This window comes from Oncorhynchus mykiss, chromosome 7 (assembly GCF_057628025.1).
Source record: "Oncorhynchus mykiss isolate SJ-2025 chromosome 7, ASM5762802v1, whole genome shotgun sequence".
Classification (NCBI taxonomy): domain Eukaryota; kingdom Metazoa; phylum Chordata; class Actinopteri; order Salmoniformes; family Salmonidae; genus Oncorhynchus; species Oncorhynchus mykiss.
In genome coordinates, this window is record NC_143028.1 from 49,844,653 (window position 1) to 49,860,435 (window position 15,783).

Here is a 15,783-nt window from a genome sequence, read left to right on the forward strand (position 1 = left end):
ACAGCTGACGAGGTAAAAGAGTACAGTACACACACACAGCTGACGAGGTAAAAGAGTACAGTACACACACACAGCTGACGAGGTGAAAGAGTACAGTACCCACACACAGTTGATGAGGTAAGAGTACAGGAGACACATTCATTCCATTATTCAGTAGCTTTGAGGAGGGACATTCCATTAATATTGTATCTCTCTCTCTGCCCGTCTGGATGACTCCCCTAATATTGCATCTCTCTCTCTCTCTGCCTGACTCCATTAATATTGTATCCATCTCTTTCTCTGCACGCCTGGCCGACCCCATTAATATTGTATATCTCTTCCACTCTGCCCGTCTGCCTGACTCCAATAATATTGTATCCCTCTCTCTGCCCGTCTGCCTGACTCCATTAATATTGTATCTCTCTCTCTCTCTCTCTCTGCCCGTCTGCCTGACTCCAATAATATTGTATCCCTCTCTCTCTCTCTCTGCCCATCTGCCTGACTCCATTAATATTGTATCTCTCTCTCTCTCTCTCTCTGCCCGTCTGCCTGACTCCAATAATATTGTATCCCTCTCTCTCTCTGCACGTCTGCCTGACTCCATTAATATTGTATCAGTCTCTCTCTCTGCACGCCTGCCTGACTCCATTAATATTGTATCTCTCTCTCTCTGCCCGTCTGTCTGACTCCATTAATATTGTATCTCTCTCTCTCTGCCCATCTGCCTGACTCCATTAATATTGTATCTCTCTCTCTCTCTCTCTGCCCGTCTGCCTGACTCCAATAATATTGTATCTCTCTCTCTCTGCCCATCTGCCTGACTCCATTAATATTGTATCCGTCTCTCTCTCTGCACGCCTGCCCGACTCCATTAATATTGTATCTCTCTCTCTCTCTCTGCACGCCTGCCCGACTCCATTAATATTGTATCTCTCTCTCTCTCTCTCTCTCTCTCTGCACGCCTGCCCGACTCCATTAATAGTGTCTCTCTCTCTCTCTGCCCGTCTGCCTGACTCTATTAATATTGTATCCGTCTCTCTCTCTGCACGCCTGTCCGACTCCATTAATATTGTATCTCTCTCTCTCTCTCTCTGCCCATCTGGCTGACTCCATTAATATTGTATCTCTCTCTCTCTGCCCGTCTGCCTGACTCTATTAATATTGTATCCGTCTCTCTCTCTGCACGCCTGCCCGACTCCATTAATATTGTATCTCTCTCTCTCTCTCTGCCCATCTGGCTGACTCCATTAATAGTGTCTCTCTCTCTCTCTCTGCCCGTCTGCCTGACTCCAATAATATTGTATCCCTCTCTCTCTGCACGCCTGCCTGACTCCATTAATATTGTATCTCTCTCTCTCTGCCTGACTCCATTAATATTGTATCCCTCTCTCTCTCTGCACACCTGCCTGACTCCATTAATATTGTATCTTTCTCTCTCTCTCTGCCCGACTCCATTAATATTGTATCTCTCTCTCTGCCAGTCTGCCTGACTCCAATAATATTGTATCCCTCTCTCTCTCTGCACGCCTGCCTGACTCCAATAATATTGTATCCCTCTCTCTCTCTCTGCCCGACTCCATTAATATTGTATCTTTCTCTCTCTCTCTGCCCGACTCCATTAATATTGCATCCCTCTCTCTCTGCCAGTCTGCCTGACTCCATTAATATTGTATCCCTCTCTCTCTGCACGCCTGCCTGACTCCAATAATATTGTATCCCTCTCTCTCTCTCTGCCCGACTCCATTAATATTGTATCTCTCTCTCTCTCTCTCACCTGCCCGTCTGCTGGTGCACAACACACCACACTGCTCCCTTCTCCTCCAATAAGGTAGAGGAGTTATGAAAACATGTCTAGTTATGAGAGTACCTCCATCCTTTCTTCTTTATGACGTTCCCCAGCACCACCTCAGCCCTGGGGGGAGGGAGAGAGAGAGAGAGAAGGGATATTAGATAATCATAGTCAACCAACAGCATAGTCAACCAACAACTAGACATACCCTGATGCAAAAGAAAACAAACAGAACAGCCATTGAAAAGGAAGACATCAGAAATGTGTGGTGCTAACCCTGAACAACACTTCCAGTGTCTTTATATACTCGTAACAAAGCCCTACTGCAGCGTGTGGAGTTCAACTCAGAGAGATGGCAATGTGAATGGGCTGCCTGGCAGGGTGCAGGCTGGAAGGCCTATGGCTGGTGTGTAATAGGCTCCCTATCAGTCTTTCATTAGCAGCAGTAGGGGTGCTAATTCGGCCCAACGTGGAGCCCATTAGGGCTGGGATAACTCCTGTCACTGGGAGGAAGAGAGCACCTCGCTGCATGGCTAACAAATGACATGTTTTCCTGTAATGTGGCCTTGGTATACTGTACAGCACGCACAAAGGGACTGATCTGCCACCTCTGTCTCTGTGCCCTCTCTGCTTCACTTTCTCTTATGCCTCCCATCTCCCCTCCCCATCAGATGTCTCTCTGCCTGTGCGTGCAGACTGCTGGTTTGAGCAGAGGGAGAGCAGAGGGAGAGAAGGGACATTTCTGACTGATGCCAGATGTTTGCATCTCTTCCCCCCCTGGAGACCAATGTCTTCTTCATGAATAGAGTTCTCCCAAGAGAGGATCTGACTCTCCGTCTGTCTGTGTGCGTGCGTGTAGCCTAGCGCTTAAGATCGTTGGGCCAGTAACCGAAAGGTTGCTGGTTCGAATCCCTGAGCAGACTAGGTGAAACATCTGTTAGGTTAAGCAAGGCACTTAACCCTAATTGCTCATGAAAATCGCTTTGAAAAACAGTGTCTGCTAAATGACAAACGTAAATGCGTGACATACTATACAGTACTCAGCTCCTATAAAAAGTGTGTTTTAGAGACAAAGCAGATGGTAGAGTAGATTCCTAATCGAGGTAAAGCCTCTGACTGCTACATTGTATCAACGGTGGTGGTGTCTATGTCCTCTTTATAGATTTCACACTTCTTTCCATCTCAGATGAATGTTTTCCACTGCGGAATTTCCATCCCCTACACTTTACATTGACTTTAGACAATCATGTGCATCAGAGCCACGGAGAGTGGACATGGATTTAATTAGCCAGCAATACCAATGTTTGTTGATGGTGAGTGTAAAGGAGTGGGTTGTTAAAGCCATGGAGTTTGTGTTAAACTCACACTACAGTATGTTTGTAAGCATGTGTTGGTCTACGCTGCTAGACAGTGGCATAAACTAGCTGTCAATCGATGTACTGTACCGTGTGCCCCTGGCAATATGCTTCAGTGACTTGTTCATAGTGCCAGGCCACAAATACACAGCACACATGATAAAGCTATCAACAATTCATGCAGTGGCTGTTGTGGAATTGGGAAACATTGAAATAACATTTCTTTGTCTTTTATTTTCTTTCTTTTACACAATATTAACACCTGGGGAAATATGCCCAACACATTGCCACAATGAGAGCCCAGTATTTCTGGGGAGCGTTTAGAGAGGAGTTGTAGGCTGTTAATCTGAGGTACTGTTGGAAAATGATAATCCCTCAGATTATTTCAGTTAATCCTAAATAACAACAAAGATTCATGAATCCAGGAGGGTGTACACAGCTATCAGAAGAGATGTCATGGTTGATAAAGCCCTATAAAGGTTTGTATTGTTCTATGTAGCTCAGTTGGTAGAGCGGATAGTGGGTTTGATTTCCGGGACCACCCATACGTAAAAAATGGGCGCATGCATGACTAAGTTGCTTTCGGATAAAATGTTTGCTAAATGTAGTATTGGCAAAATATCAGTGTTTGGGTTCAACTGGTATTCATGCTATCATGGATAATTTACCCTGACCTTACATCAAGAATACCATTAAAGCTTAGTATAATGAGCGTTATAAATTAGGTGTATCTCCCTCAGGTCTGTAGGTCAAGGCTCGAGAGCCAGTAATCACTCATGTTTATGTAAACAGTTTTGCAGGCTTTACCTGGTCCCCCTGTCCATGGCACGTCATGAATTACATTGCATGACCTTGTACTTGCTAACATGCCTGCCACGTACCTATGTGCGAGGCAGCAGGGGCGCAGACACAGGGTAAGTGTATCCGTGTATTTTTCCTCTGAGCCTCGGGGGCCTCAGATCTAATGAACCAGAGGTTTAATCCAATTGAATGAGATCTCCAAAGATGTGTGATGGCCAGGGAGACTCTCTCCACGTGCTGTAGGCGAAATCATCACAACCACACTGGAGAGACTGGAGACCAGCAACAGCCTCATTGGTACTAGATGTCAGTGTACACCCTTAGACGAGTCCCTACCTAAACACACTCATAATGATCTGTTAGTGTTAAGTCAGCGCTGGTTCAAAGACCCTAAAGTAAATGTTAGCCTATGCTTTGTTTGGCTATGTGGCTGTGTATGGTGTGATACTGGGACTGGGTGGTCAACAATAACTAAGTCATGTCTGGATGAAGATGTGATGTGGACAGTCTGGATGATACTCACTTCCCTGCAGCGTAGACCTCTGCTGTGTCAAACAGATTGATGCCGTTCTCGTAGGCCAGGCACACAAGCTGCTCGGCCATCTATTGGCCGAAGAGGTGGTGTGAGGGAAAGGAAAGAGAGAGGAGGAAGGGGAGGGGGTTGAGACATCACTGAGATCGATTATCAAAACCTATCCGCATGCATGATGCTGTAAGCGCACACGCCAGTGCGTTCATGGTTCATATAATTGTTCATTCATATGGCACATTTTCTAGCTATTCTACATGGCAATGCAGCGTCAGCAGAACTATTCTTCCCGAGCAGCAGTGGGCTCTAGGAGCATGTAGGGAGTTGTGAAACTGGGGAGTGTTGACTGACAGAGAAGTGGAATAACAGCATAACACAATCCATCTGCTCTCACCTCGTCTGTTATCTGTCCACCAAACGTCACCCATGTTCCTGCAGAGAGACGACAAGGAGACTGTGTTAGTAGTCTATCAGATTAGTGATATATAGGGAGAGTGGTGTTGAAGAAGCAGTGTTGCTGATTACCGTAGCTTCTTAATTATAGTTTTGAGAGATGTGGCTTTGGTACAGTTAACCAAAGCAACAGTGTTAGTTAACAGATAGAGAAGGTCTCAGCTGGTATTTCTGGCATATCCTCACTCTCCCACGTCTAGAGAAATGCCTTAGAAAAACGCCTTTGGTGTGAAATAAATTCCCTCTGTGGCTCACTTTGTCTTACTGGTGAAGTCACCTCTAACACATTTGTATCTCCCAGCCCCTCAGCTAGCCCCCAATCCCTTCTCTCACTCACCTAGTCCAAGGCAGGACACCCTCAGGCCAGACTTCCCAAGGTTTCTGTCAAAACACAGAATACATTAGCATTAATATTGTGTTGATAATGGCGCTGTGCTTTTTAGTGCTGTAGGTTTGAGAGCGTCAAGCTTTGTTTCAAGTAGTTCCATGCTTCATGTGAATAAAATGTCTCTGTGTTGGGTATACGGACACTGACTCACTGTGAGAGTCACTGGAAGGTTGTAACTAGGCTTGGGTGGTATCCCAATTTCTGGGATTTATGGAATTACCAGCATACAAGGGGGCGCTAAAATGTTTTTTTAGTTTTTTAAAAAGCCCATTGTGTGTTCATTACCAGAATGTTAACAAAATTACCACAAGTAAAAGTGAATTCTCCTGGACGCTTTAAGTTAACAAACTACAAACTAATTCCAAAGACAGGCAAATCCAGCTCATAAAGTTATAAAAGTATAGCCAGTAGCCATTTTCAATGAGAGTGGACATTTACTATGAGAGAAATTGAGTAAGTGAACAAAGTTGTGATGCATGCTTGTCCGAAGGAAGAGCAGCACATGTCCACCAAGGCCCAGTGTCCGGTCTGGAGCGTGAAGTCATGAGGTCTGCTGGTCGGCTACTGCGTAGCAACCAAAAGTGTCAAAAGCCTGGTCTGTCCTAGAAAGCCCAAGTAAATTACAATCGCCAGAATGGCCAAACATTTTTTTTTAGACAGCCGTTTTGTGCTCTAAAATGTGTTTATGATGATCAAGTTGGATGCCCACAGTGAATTATTTTAAAGTTGATATCGAGATATTTGAATGACATAGGTGATCCATTCTGACTACTGCATTTCTCGTCAAGACCACGTGCTGACCCAAACCAATCACGGCCGGCAAGCTACGAGGAGGCTCCCGGTTGAGTCTCTCAGGCGGGATGAAAACGACTACATCGACCATGATCCTTAGCTAGATACGGCTACTTTCACCATGATCCCTAGTGATTTTTTTGGTGCCATTCAGTAAAATGCCTCGCTTCATGCGCCATCTGGAGATTTCCATAGGTTACAGGTTACATATGTAAAGTACAGTTACATATGTTACAGTTTTATTCTAAAATTGATTTAAAAAATGTTTGCAAATGTATTAACATTTAAAAACAGAAATAGCTTAATAACATAAGTGTTCAGACCCTTTGATATGAGACCCGAAATTGAACTCAGGTGCATCCTGTTTCCATTGATCATCCTTGAGATGTTTCTACAAGTTGATTGTAGTCCACCTGTGGTACATTCAATTGATTGGACATGATTTGGAAAGGCACACACCTGTCTATATAAGGTCCCACTGTTGACAGTGCATGTCAGAGCAAAAATCAAGCCATGAGGTCAAAGGAATAGTCCATAGAGCTCCGAGACAGGATTGTGTCGATGCACAGATCTGGGGAAGGGTAACAAAACATTTCTGCAGTATTGAAGGTTCCCAAGAACACAGTGGCCTGCATCATTCTTCAATGGAAGAAGTTTAGAACCACCAAGACTCTTCCTAGAGATGGACGCCCGGCCAAACTGAGCAATTGGGGGAGAAGGGCCTTGGTCACAGAGCTTCAGAGTTCCTCTGTGGAGATGGGGCAACCTTCCAGAAGGACACAACCATCTCTGCAGCGCTCCACCAATCAGGCGTTTATGGTAGAGTGGCCAGACGGAAGCCACACCTCTGTAAAAGGCACATGGCAGCTCACTTGCAGTTTGTCGAAAGGCACCTATAGGACTCTCAGAGAAACAAGACTCTCTGGTCTAATGAAGATTGAACTCTTTGGCCTGAATGCCAAGCGTCACGTCTGGAGGAAACCTGGCACCATCCCTACGGTGAAACATGGTGGTGGCAGAATCATGCTTTGGGGATGTTTTTCAGTGGCAGGGACTGGGTGACTAGTCAGGATCGAGGGAAATATGAATGGAGCAAACTACAGAGAGATCCTTGATGAAAACCTGCTCCAGAGTATTCAGGACCTCAGACTGGGGCGAAGGTTTACCTTCCAACAGGACAATGACCATAAAGCACACTGCCAAGACAACGCAGGAGTGGCTTCAGGACAAGTCTCTGAATGTCATTGAGTGGCCCAGCCAGAGCCCGGACTAGAACCCGATCGAACATCTTTGGAGAGACCTGAAAATAGCTGTGCAGAGACACTCCCCATCCAACCTCATAGAGGTTGAGAGGATCTGCAGAGAAGAATGGGAGAAAATCCAAATTCAGATGTGCCAAGCATGTAGCGTCATACCCAAGAAGACTCGAGGCTGTAATCGCTGCCAAAGGCGCTTCAACAAAGTACTGAGTAAAGGGTCTGAATACTTATGTAAATGTGATTCAGGTTTTTATTTTTCTGAAAACCTGTTTTTGCCTTGTCATTATGGGGTATTGTGTGTAGATTGTTGAGGGAAAAAACAATTTAATCCATTTTAGAATAAGGCTGTAACATAACAACATTTGGAAAAAGTCAATGGGTCTGAATACTTTCCGAATGCACTGTATATATGGATGATTTATAAAGCCAGTTAAGCTATTGATTAATGACCTAATTAAGTTGGTTTCCTCTCTCAACACTTTTCTTAGACAATAAGGCAAGGGCTGTTTTCCCGTTTCCTCACTCTCATTATGCACATAGCGACATGGTCTAGGACAAGGTGCCAATTCAACAGCTCACTGATGTGTTTCAGAACCACGGACAGCGGGAGAAAATGCATTTGTTATAGAATATTGTAATTTTTATTTGTGTTGCACCATTGTTCTTACATAATAAAACCATAAACAATTTCAGTAGCACATCTTAGACTGATGGGCTGTGCCATCCCCACGGCCTCCACAATGGATCAGTCCACTCAGACAGGAGCCAATCAGACGTGTCTTGTGCACCATGTTTATTATTATTATTTATTTATTTGCTACTGCTCGACTAAAGAAATCTCGATCGACCAACAGCCTATCGACCAAACAACCAACCAGTCGACTAAATGGGGTCAACCCTAGTATTCAAAAACTTCAAAGCAACCTTATTGACGGTATATGAAAATCATGCCGTGGGTCTTTCCAAATACCCCGGTATACGGTATGTACGGCATACTGCCCAACCCTATTTGTAACACCTATGACAGTATGTTTCTCTCTGTATCCTCTGGATATAGGTGGAGAGGAGCACACAGACGCCCACCAGTATGATCAGGTGCCTGTGCGTGTGCACGTGCACGTGTACGTGTGTGCGTGTGCATCAGTGGATAGAGATGTCACAGGAATGCTGACAGGGGAAGAGGGTCTAAATCTGGCCTCGCATGAACTCCTGTGGAATGTCGCAGTTCACACCAAGACGCCCAGGCCTGCACATCAATCCCCTAGAGCCAATCACAAGCTTCGACTCCAGCTCGACACCACAGTAAATCCCAGTCCCCAGAGAAAACGTGGTACCTCTTAACCAATCAGACAGACTCCACGTAGTACCTCTTAACCAATCAGACAGACTCCACGTGGGACCCCAACCAATCAGACAGACTCCACGTGGGACCTCTTAACCAATCAGTCAGACTCCACGTCGTACCTCTTAACCGTTCAGACAGAATCCACCGCTGACAGACATACAGTACACAGCTTTGGTGTTTTCTTTTACCTTTCGGTCTAAGAGGTTACAGGTAAAAGATGGAGAACACACTGGAGAAACCTGCAGGAAGTAAAGGCCTTTTCTAGTGTTATAAAACCACAATGACTGGCTCAGTCTTCAGTGGCTCAAAAGGCATATTTATTTTCTCCATCTTTTTGGGTACGTTACTGTGCATGGCAGGTCGATTATCATTCAAATTTGCCACGTCAACATTATGCAAGCACATGGCCAACATGTTTTGTCATTGCGACGCGGAACAGTGAACCACAGGGGAAGACTTTAGAGGCAACGCTAGGCTACAACCTCGAGAGCTGCACTTGTCACCACATAAATAAATGCAAATAGCCACTTGACTAGATGTACAGGAGTCTTATGGCTTGGAGGTAGAAGCTGTTTAGAAGCCTCTTGGACCTAGACATGGTGCTCCGGTACAGCTTGCCGTGCGGTAGCAGAGAGAACAGTCTATGACAAGGGTGGCTGGAGTCTTCAACAAATTTTAGGGCCTTCCTCTGACAATGCCTGGTATAGAGGTCCTGGATGGCAGGAAGCTTAGCCCCAGTGATGTACTGTGCCGTACGCACTACCCTCTGTAGTGCCTTGCGTTCGGAGGCTGAGCAGTTGCCATACCAGGCGGTGATGCAACCAGTCAGGATGCTCTCGATGGTGATATATTCCTTCCTGAGCTCTCAATACCAAGAACACATTCCCAATATGAGATCCTTAAAGCCAATGGGATATGCTTAAAACACAATGTACCATACCAACTAAAAACTGAGTAAAGAACCTTGAGTTGACTTCTGCTAGAGGTAAGTAAGATATCTGGGATATGAAATTATGTAATATATGGTGTGGGAGAAGGAGTGTGTAGGTGTATGTGGGGGGGGGTCTGTGTCATTTTGTAGGAGTATGATTGTGTGCAAGCAGGTATTATTGAAATATACATTATGGCACTTACTATGTTTATGTATGAGAGTGTGTCCATGGCTGTGTGTTACGTGTGTGTGTGTAGGATTATGAGTGTGTGGGTGTCTTGTGAAGCCATGGTAGGTTTGCTAAATTGCTGTGGTGACTAAGAGCAAAACATTCCCTTCATTTTGCTCTGAAACAGCAAGGGGATCAAAAAAGCCCACTTTCCATGTGGACTGAGCATTGGAATACTGAATATTTCTATTTGTATTTATTATGGATCCCCATTAGCTGCTGCCAAGGGAGCAACTACTCTTTCTGGCATCTGGAAAAATGAAGGCAGTTATACAATTAAAAAAACATTACAATACATTCATAACAGATCTCACAACACACTGTGTGCCCTCAGGCCCCTACTCCACTAACACATATCTACAACCCAAAATACATATCTACGTGTGTGTATAGTGCGTATGTTATCGTGTGTGTGTATGCATGTGTCTGTGCCTATGTTTGTGTTGCTTCACAGTCCCTGCTGTTCCATAGGGTTTACTTTGATCAGTTCACACAAAAATACAGTGCGAAACAGTGGAAGTGGGGATTGTTTTGTATGGAGGTCAATGAGTGTCAAATTAGGTCAACATAATTCAAACACTACATACGCACAACACACACATGCATACCGACACAATACACAAAACAAACAAACATACACACACTTTTGTGATGGTGCTGCATCAGAAGACCTGGCCTCCACAATTACCTGACCACAACCAAATTGAGATGGTTTGGGATGAGTAGGACCGCAGAGTGAAGGAAAATAAGCCAACAAGTGCTCAGCATATGTGGGAACTCCTTCAAGACTGTTGGAAAAACATTCCTCATGAAGCTGGTTGAGAGAATGCCAAGAGTGTGCAAAGCTGTCATCAAGGCAAAGGGTGGCTATTTGAAGAATCTCAAATATAAAATGTATTTTGATTTGTTTAACTCTTTTTGGTTATTACATCATTCCATGTGTAATTTCATAGTTGTGAAGTCTTCACTATTATTCTACAATTAAGAACATAGTAAAAATTAAGAAAAACCCTGGAATGAGTACTGTAGGTGGGTCCAAACTTGACTGGTACTGTATATTATTTAGTATATGTAAAGACAATATTAAATCCAGCATAAGAAAAAATTGCCTTTTTTGCAACATTTTAGAATCATAGTCGCTCACCTCATGTAGCCTAGCCCATGGGCCTATATGTTATAATAAGGTTTGTATCATAATAAAAGTGGCCAAATAACTTAAAATTAAACATATTAATCCGCTTTACAAGGGGTGTAGAGCCTAACTGGCATACATAAGCAGTGTGTGAGTTTCTAGTTTGGGGAAGATCATTTTCAACATAAAAATATATATATTTTTTAGAGTGCATTACGGCCACACAAAGGGGATGCCACAGTGAAATTCTAGGCATTATCAAGTGCTTGTTAAATTGTGAATGAGAGACTGGTGTGGTGTGTACAGCCTGCGCAAAAAACAAAGCAGAGCTCATGCCTTTCAAGCGACTGTTTTCAAATCATCACTAGTCGCATCATGCAGCCTTAGAAAGTATTACAAATTCAAAACATATAGCCCAATGTTTGCGGAACAACTAAAGCTACATTAATAACTCAAAATTATGCATATAGAAATCCCTATTTCTTGGTTAACCGCTCAACACAGAATGTACACACTCCATCAAATCGTTTGGAGAAAATATCCTTTCTATTTTATTCAGCTTTGTTCAATTGTATTCTTCATATTATCAAATAATGCCACAGAATTCTAAGCAAATTTTGTCTGCTAGCGTAGCCCACAGCCAGATCAGGACAACTCAGAGTATGCTATTCTATTCTTCTGAAATAGAATACATTTTCTTCATCTCATGCTTCTTTAGACCTGTCTAAACTAAATAATGGTTTTATTAAGGTGCAAGCTATATTACATGGATTTATTAGACTTTTCAGTGGCTTGTAGGCTGTGTGTGGAGCCAAGAGATGCTTAACTGTGTTTACAGTTGAAGTCAGAAGTTTACATACACTTAGGTTGGAGTCATTAAAACTCGTTTTTCAACCACTCCACAAATTTGTTGTTAACAAACTATAGTTTTGGCAAGTCGGTTAGGATATCTACTTTGTGCATGACACAAGTAATTTTTCCAACAATTGTTTACAGACAGAATATTTTACTTATAATTCACTGTATCACAATTCCAGTGGGTCAGAGGTTTACATACACTAAGTTGACTGTGCCTTTAAACAGCTTGGAAAATTCCAGAAAATGGTGTCATGGCTTTAGAAGCTTCTGATAGCCTAATTGACATAATTGAGTCAACTGGAGGTGTAGCTGTGGATGTATTTCAAGGCCTACCTTCAAACTCAGTGCCACATTGTGTGACATCATGAGAAAATCAAAAGAAATCAGCCAAAACCTCAGAAAAAGAGTTGTAGACCTCCACAAGTCTGGTTCATCCTTGGGAGCAATTTCCAAATGCTTGAAGGTACCACGTTCAGCTATACAAACAATAGTACAAGAGTATAAACACCATGGGACCACGCAGCCGTCATACCGCTCAGGAAGGAGACGTGTTCTGTCTCCTAGAGATGAACGTACTTTGATGCGAAAAGTGCAAATCAAGCCTAGAACAACAGCAAAGGACCTTGTGAAGATGCTGGAGGAAACAGGTACAAAAGTATCTATATGCACAGTAAAACCCATCTTATGTCGTCATAACCTGAAAGGCTGCTCAGCACGGAAGAACCCACTCCAAAACCGCCATAAAAAAGCCAGACTACGGTTTGCAACTGCACATGGGGACAAAGATCGTACTTTTTGGAGAAATGTCTTCTGGTCAGATGAAACACAAATAGAACTGTTTGGCCATAATGACCATCATTATGTTTGGAGGAAAAAGGGTGAAGCTTGCAAGCTGAAGAACACCATCCCAATCGTGAAGCACAGGGGTGGCAGCATCATGCTGTGGGGGTGCTTTGTTGCAGGAGGGACTGGTGTACTTCACAAAATAGATGGCGTCATGAGGTAGGAATATTATGTGGATATATTGAAGCAACATCTCAAGACATCAGTCAGGAAGTTAAAGCTTGGTCGCAAATGGGTCTTCCAAATGGACAATGACCCCAAGCATACTTCCAAAGTTGTGGCAAAATGGCTTAAGGACAACAAAGTCAAGGTATTGGAGTGGCCATCACAAAGCCCTGACCTCAATCCTATAAAAATGTGTGGGCAGAACTGAAAAAGCGTGTGCGAGCAAGGAGGCCTACAAACCTGACTCAGTTACACCAGCTCTGTCAGGAGGAATAGGCCAAAATTCACCCAACTTATTGTGGGAAGCTTGTGAAAGGCTACCCAAAACATTTGACCCAAGTTAAACAATTTAAAGGCAATGCTACCAAATACTAATTGAGTGTATGTAAACTTCTGACCCACTGGGAATGTGATGAAAGAAAGAAAAGCTGAAATAAATAATTTTCTCTATTATTCTGACATTTCACATTCTTAAAATAAAGTGGTAATCCTAACTGACCTAAGACAGGGAATTTTTACTAGGATTAAATGTCAGGAATTGTGAAAAACCGAGTTTAAATGTTTTTGGCTAAGGTGTATGTAAACTTCCGACGTCAACTGTATGTTAATTAACGGTCAATTACTGTGAGACCGACAGTTATTTGCTTGACAATCACCGGCTGACAAAATGTTGTGACCGCCACAGCCCTGTGCGTGACATACCGCCAACCTTGAGGAAAACTATCAAGTGCAGGACAGGTGTGTATTTAAGTTAAGTCCTTTTCAAAACAAACAAAAAGTAACAAACCGATCAGACACACAGTCTGGTCTCTGTCCTCGCTCACCTAGGAACGATACTTCCCTTTGTCAGTTCTGTGTAGTGCTGAATATTTTACCAGGCTGGCTGTTGATACTGCATGTTGGCCCTGGGCTATCCTTCACCTCTCCTCCCCTGCAGGGACCTGGTAGCAGTACTGTAGCAGACTGGTCTGATCTGGGGTCAGGTTGCCGCTACGCCTCCCTGGACACGGCCCAGAACAATAAGGTCATCTACGTCTCTTACCCTCTTCAATTATGGACTACACAGGTATACTACACTACAGTCAGCCTCAACACATTATGAGTGGACCCAGTGACCACTTTGACTGTGTGAGAGTTATTTCATTGGCTGTAGATGAGATGCCTCTGGACTGTTTGTACCCCAGTGGCCTCATGGTTCACTAAGCCCCCGATTTCAAAGTGAACGAACAGAGGCGGTCATCTCAGTCTTTATGGGTTTTCTGAGGTTTACGTTTGCTGCCCAAGAGTACATGGCACCTCAATGTTATTAGTGAATTGAGTGCTCACCCATTTTACATGTAGAATCGCGTCAACATTTTCGGCAGTCAGACATCTGGAGCGTGTGGTCCGTAAAACACAGCATGCTTAGCGATTGGCAGACGAACGCTAGATCCACATTTGGTGTGTCTGCTAAATGAAATGGGCGATGTGTGCGAGCCTTTAGAAGTCTATTTCAGGGGTTATTTGCGTAGATCCACTGCACCTGATCAGACTGTCTAGAATTCAGATAGAGCCAGATGGATGACAGCTGTACCGTCCCTGTCCAACTCTTTCCCTATCCTGATATTTGGCCCTGAGGGAGGTGGGAGGCGCTAGCTCTGAGAGATGCAATATGTGTTCACCATGTCAACAAGGTAGGATGGGCTGGATCAGACAGTGTCTGAGCGAAAACAGGTTCTAAGAATACATTATTTACACAAGTATTCAGACCCTTTGCTATGAGACTCGAAACTGAGCTCAGGCGCATCCTGTCTACAGTCGTGGCCAAAAGTTTTGAGAATGACACAAATGTTAATTTTCACAGTCTGCTGCCTCAGTTTGTATGATGGCAATTTGCATATACTCCAGAATGTTATGAAGAGTGATCAGATGAATTGCAATTTGCCATGCAAATTAACCAAATCCCCCAAAAACATTTCCACTGCATTTCAGCCCTGCCACAAAAGGACCAGCTGACATCATGTCAGTGACTCTCTCGTTAACACAGGTGTGAGTGTTGACGACGACAAGGCTGGAGATCACTATGTCATGCTGATTGAGTTCGAATAACAGACTGGAAGCTTCAAAAGGAGGGTGGTGCTTGGAATAATTCTTCTTCCTCTGTCAACCACGGTTACCTTCAAGGAAACACGTGCAGTTATCATTGCTTTGCACAAAAAGGGCCTCACAGGCAAGGATATTGCTGCCAGTAAGATTGCAACTAAATCAACCATCTATAACCAGCCTGAGTAGGCCTATAATGCCATTCCTTTTCTGATCAGAGTTTAGAGAAATGAATCAATTTGGAAATGAGCTATTATCAGGCTGGTTAATGCGATGCATGTCTGTTGAATTTGGAAATTAGCTATTATCAGGCTGGTTAATGCGATGCATGTCTGTTGAATTTGGAAATGAGCTATTATCAGGCTGGTTAATGCGATGCATGTCTGTTGAATTTGGAAATGAGCTATTATCAGGCTGGTTAATGCGATGCATGTCTGTTGAATTTGGAAATGAGCTATTATCAGGCTGGTTAATGCGATGCATGTCTGTTGAATTTGGAAATGAGCTATTATCAGGCTGGTTAATGCGACGCATGTCTGTTGAATTTGGAAATGAGCTATTATAAGGCTGGTTAATGCGATGCATGTCTGTTGAATTTGGAAATGAGCTATTATCAGGCTGGTTAATGCGATGCATGTCTGTTGAATTTGGAAATTAGCTATTATAAGGCTGGTTAATGCGATGCATGTCTGTTGAATTTGGAAATGAGCTATTATCAGGCTGGTTAATGCGATGCATGTCTGTTGAATTTGGAAATGAGCTATTATAAGGCTGGTTAATGCGATGCATGTCTGTTGAATTTGGAAATGAGCTATTATCAGGCTGGTTAATGCGATGCATGTCTGTTGAATTT

At 43.5% G+C, this 15,783-nt stretch overlaps 1 protein-coding gene across 7 annotated transcripts in view; it reads right to left on the reverse strand.

Moving 5' to 3' along the window:
- Positions 1 to 15,783, reverse strand: part of LOC110528020 (voltage-gated potassium channel subunit beta-2) — a 153,738-nt gene that overhangs the window by 28,091 nt on the left and 109,864 nt on the right. For all 7 annotated transcript variants that reach the window (XM_036983558.2, XM_036983554.2, XM_036983555.2 and 4 more), the window contains 4 exons: positions 5,244 to 5,287; positions 4,848 to 4,885; positions 4,448 to 4,527; positions 1,847 to 1,891 (listed from right to left, as the gene is read on the reverse strand). In XM_036983558.2, the coding sequence (XP_036839453.1) occupies positions 1,847 to 1,891; positions 4,448 to 4,527; positions 4,848 to 4,885; positions 5,244 to 5,287 (207 nt within the window). The remainder of the gene's footprint in view (positions 1 to 1,846; positions 1,892 to 4,447; positions 4,528 to 4,847; positions 4,886 to 5,243; positions 5,288 to 15,783) is intronic.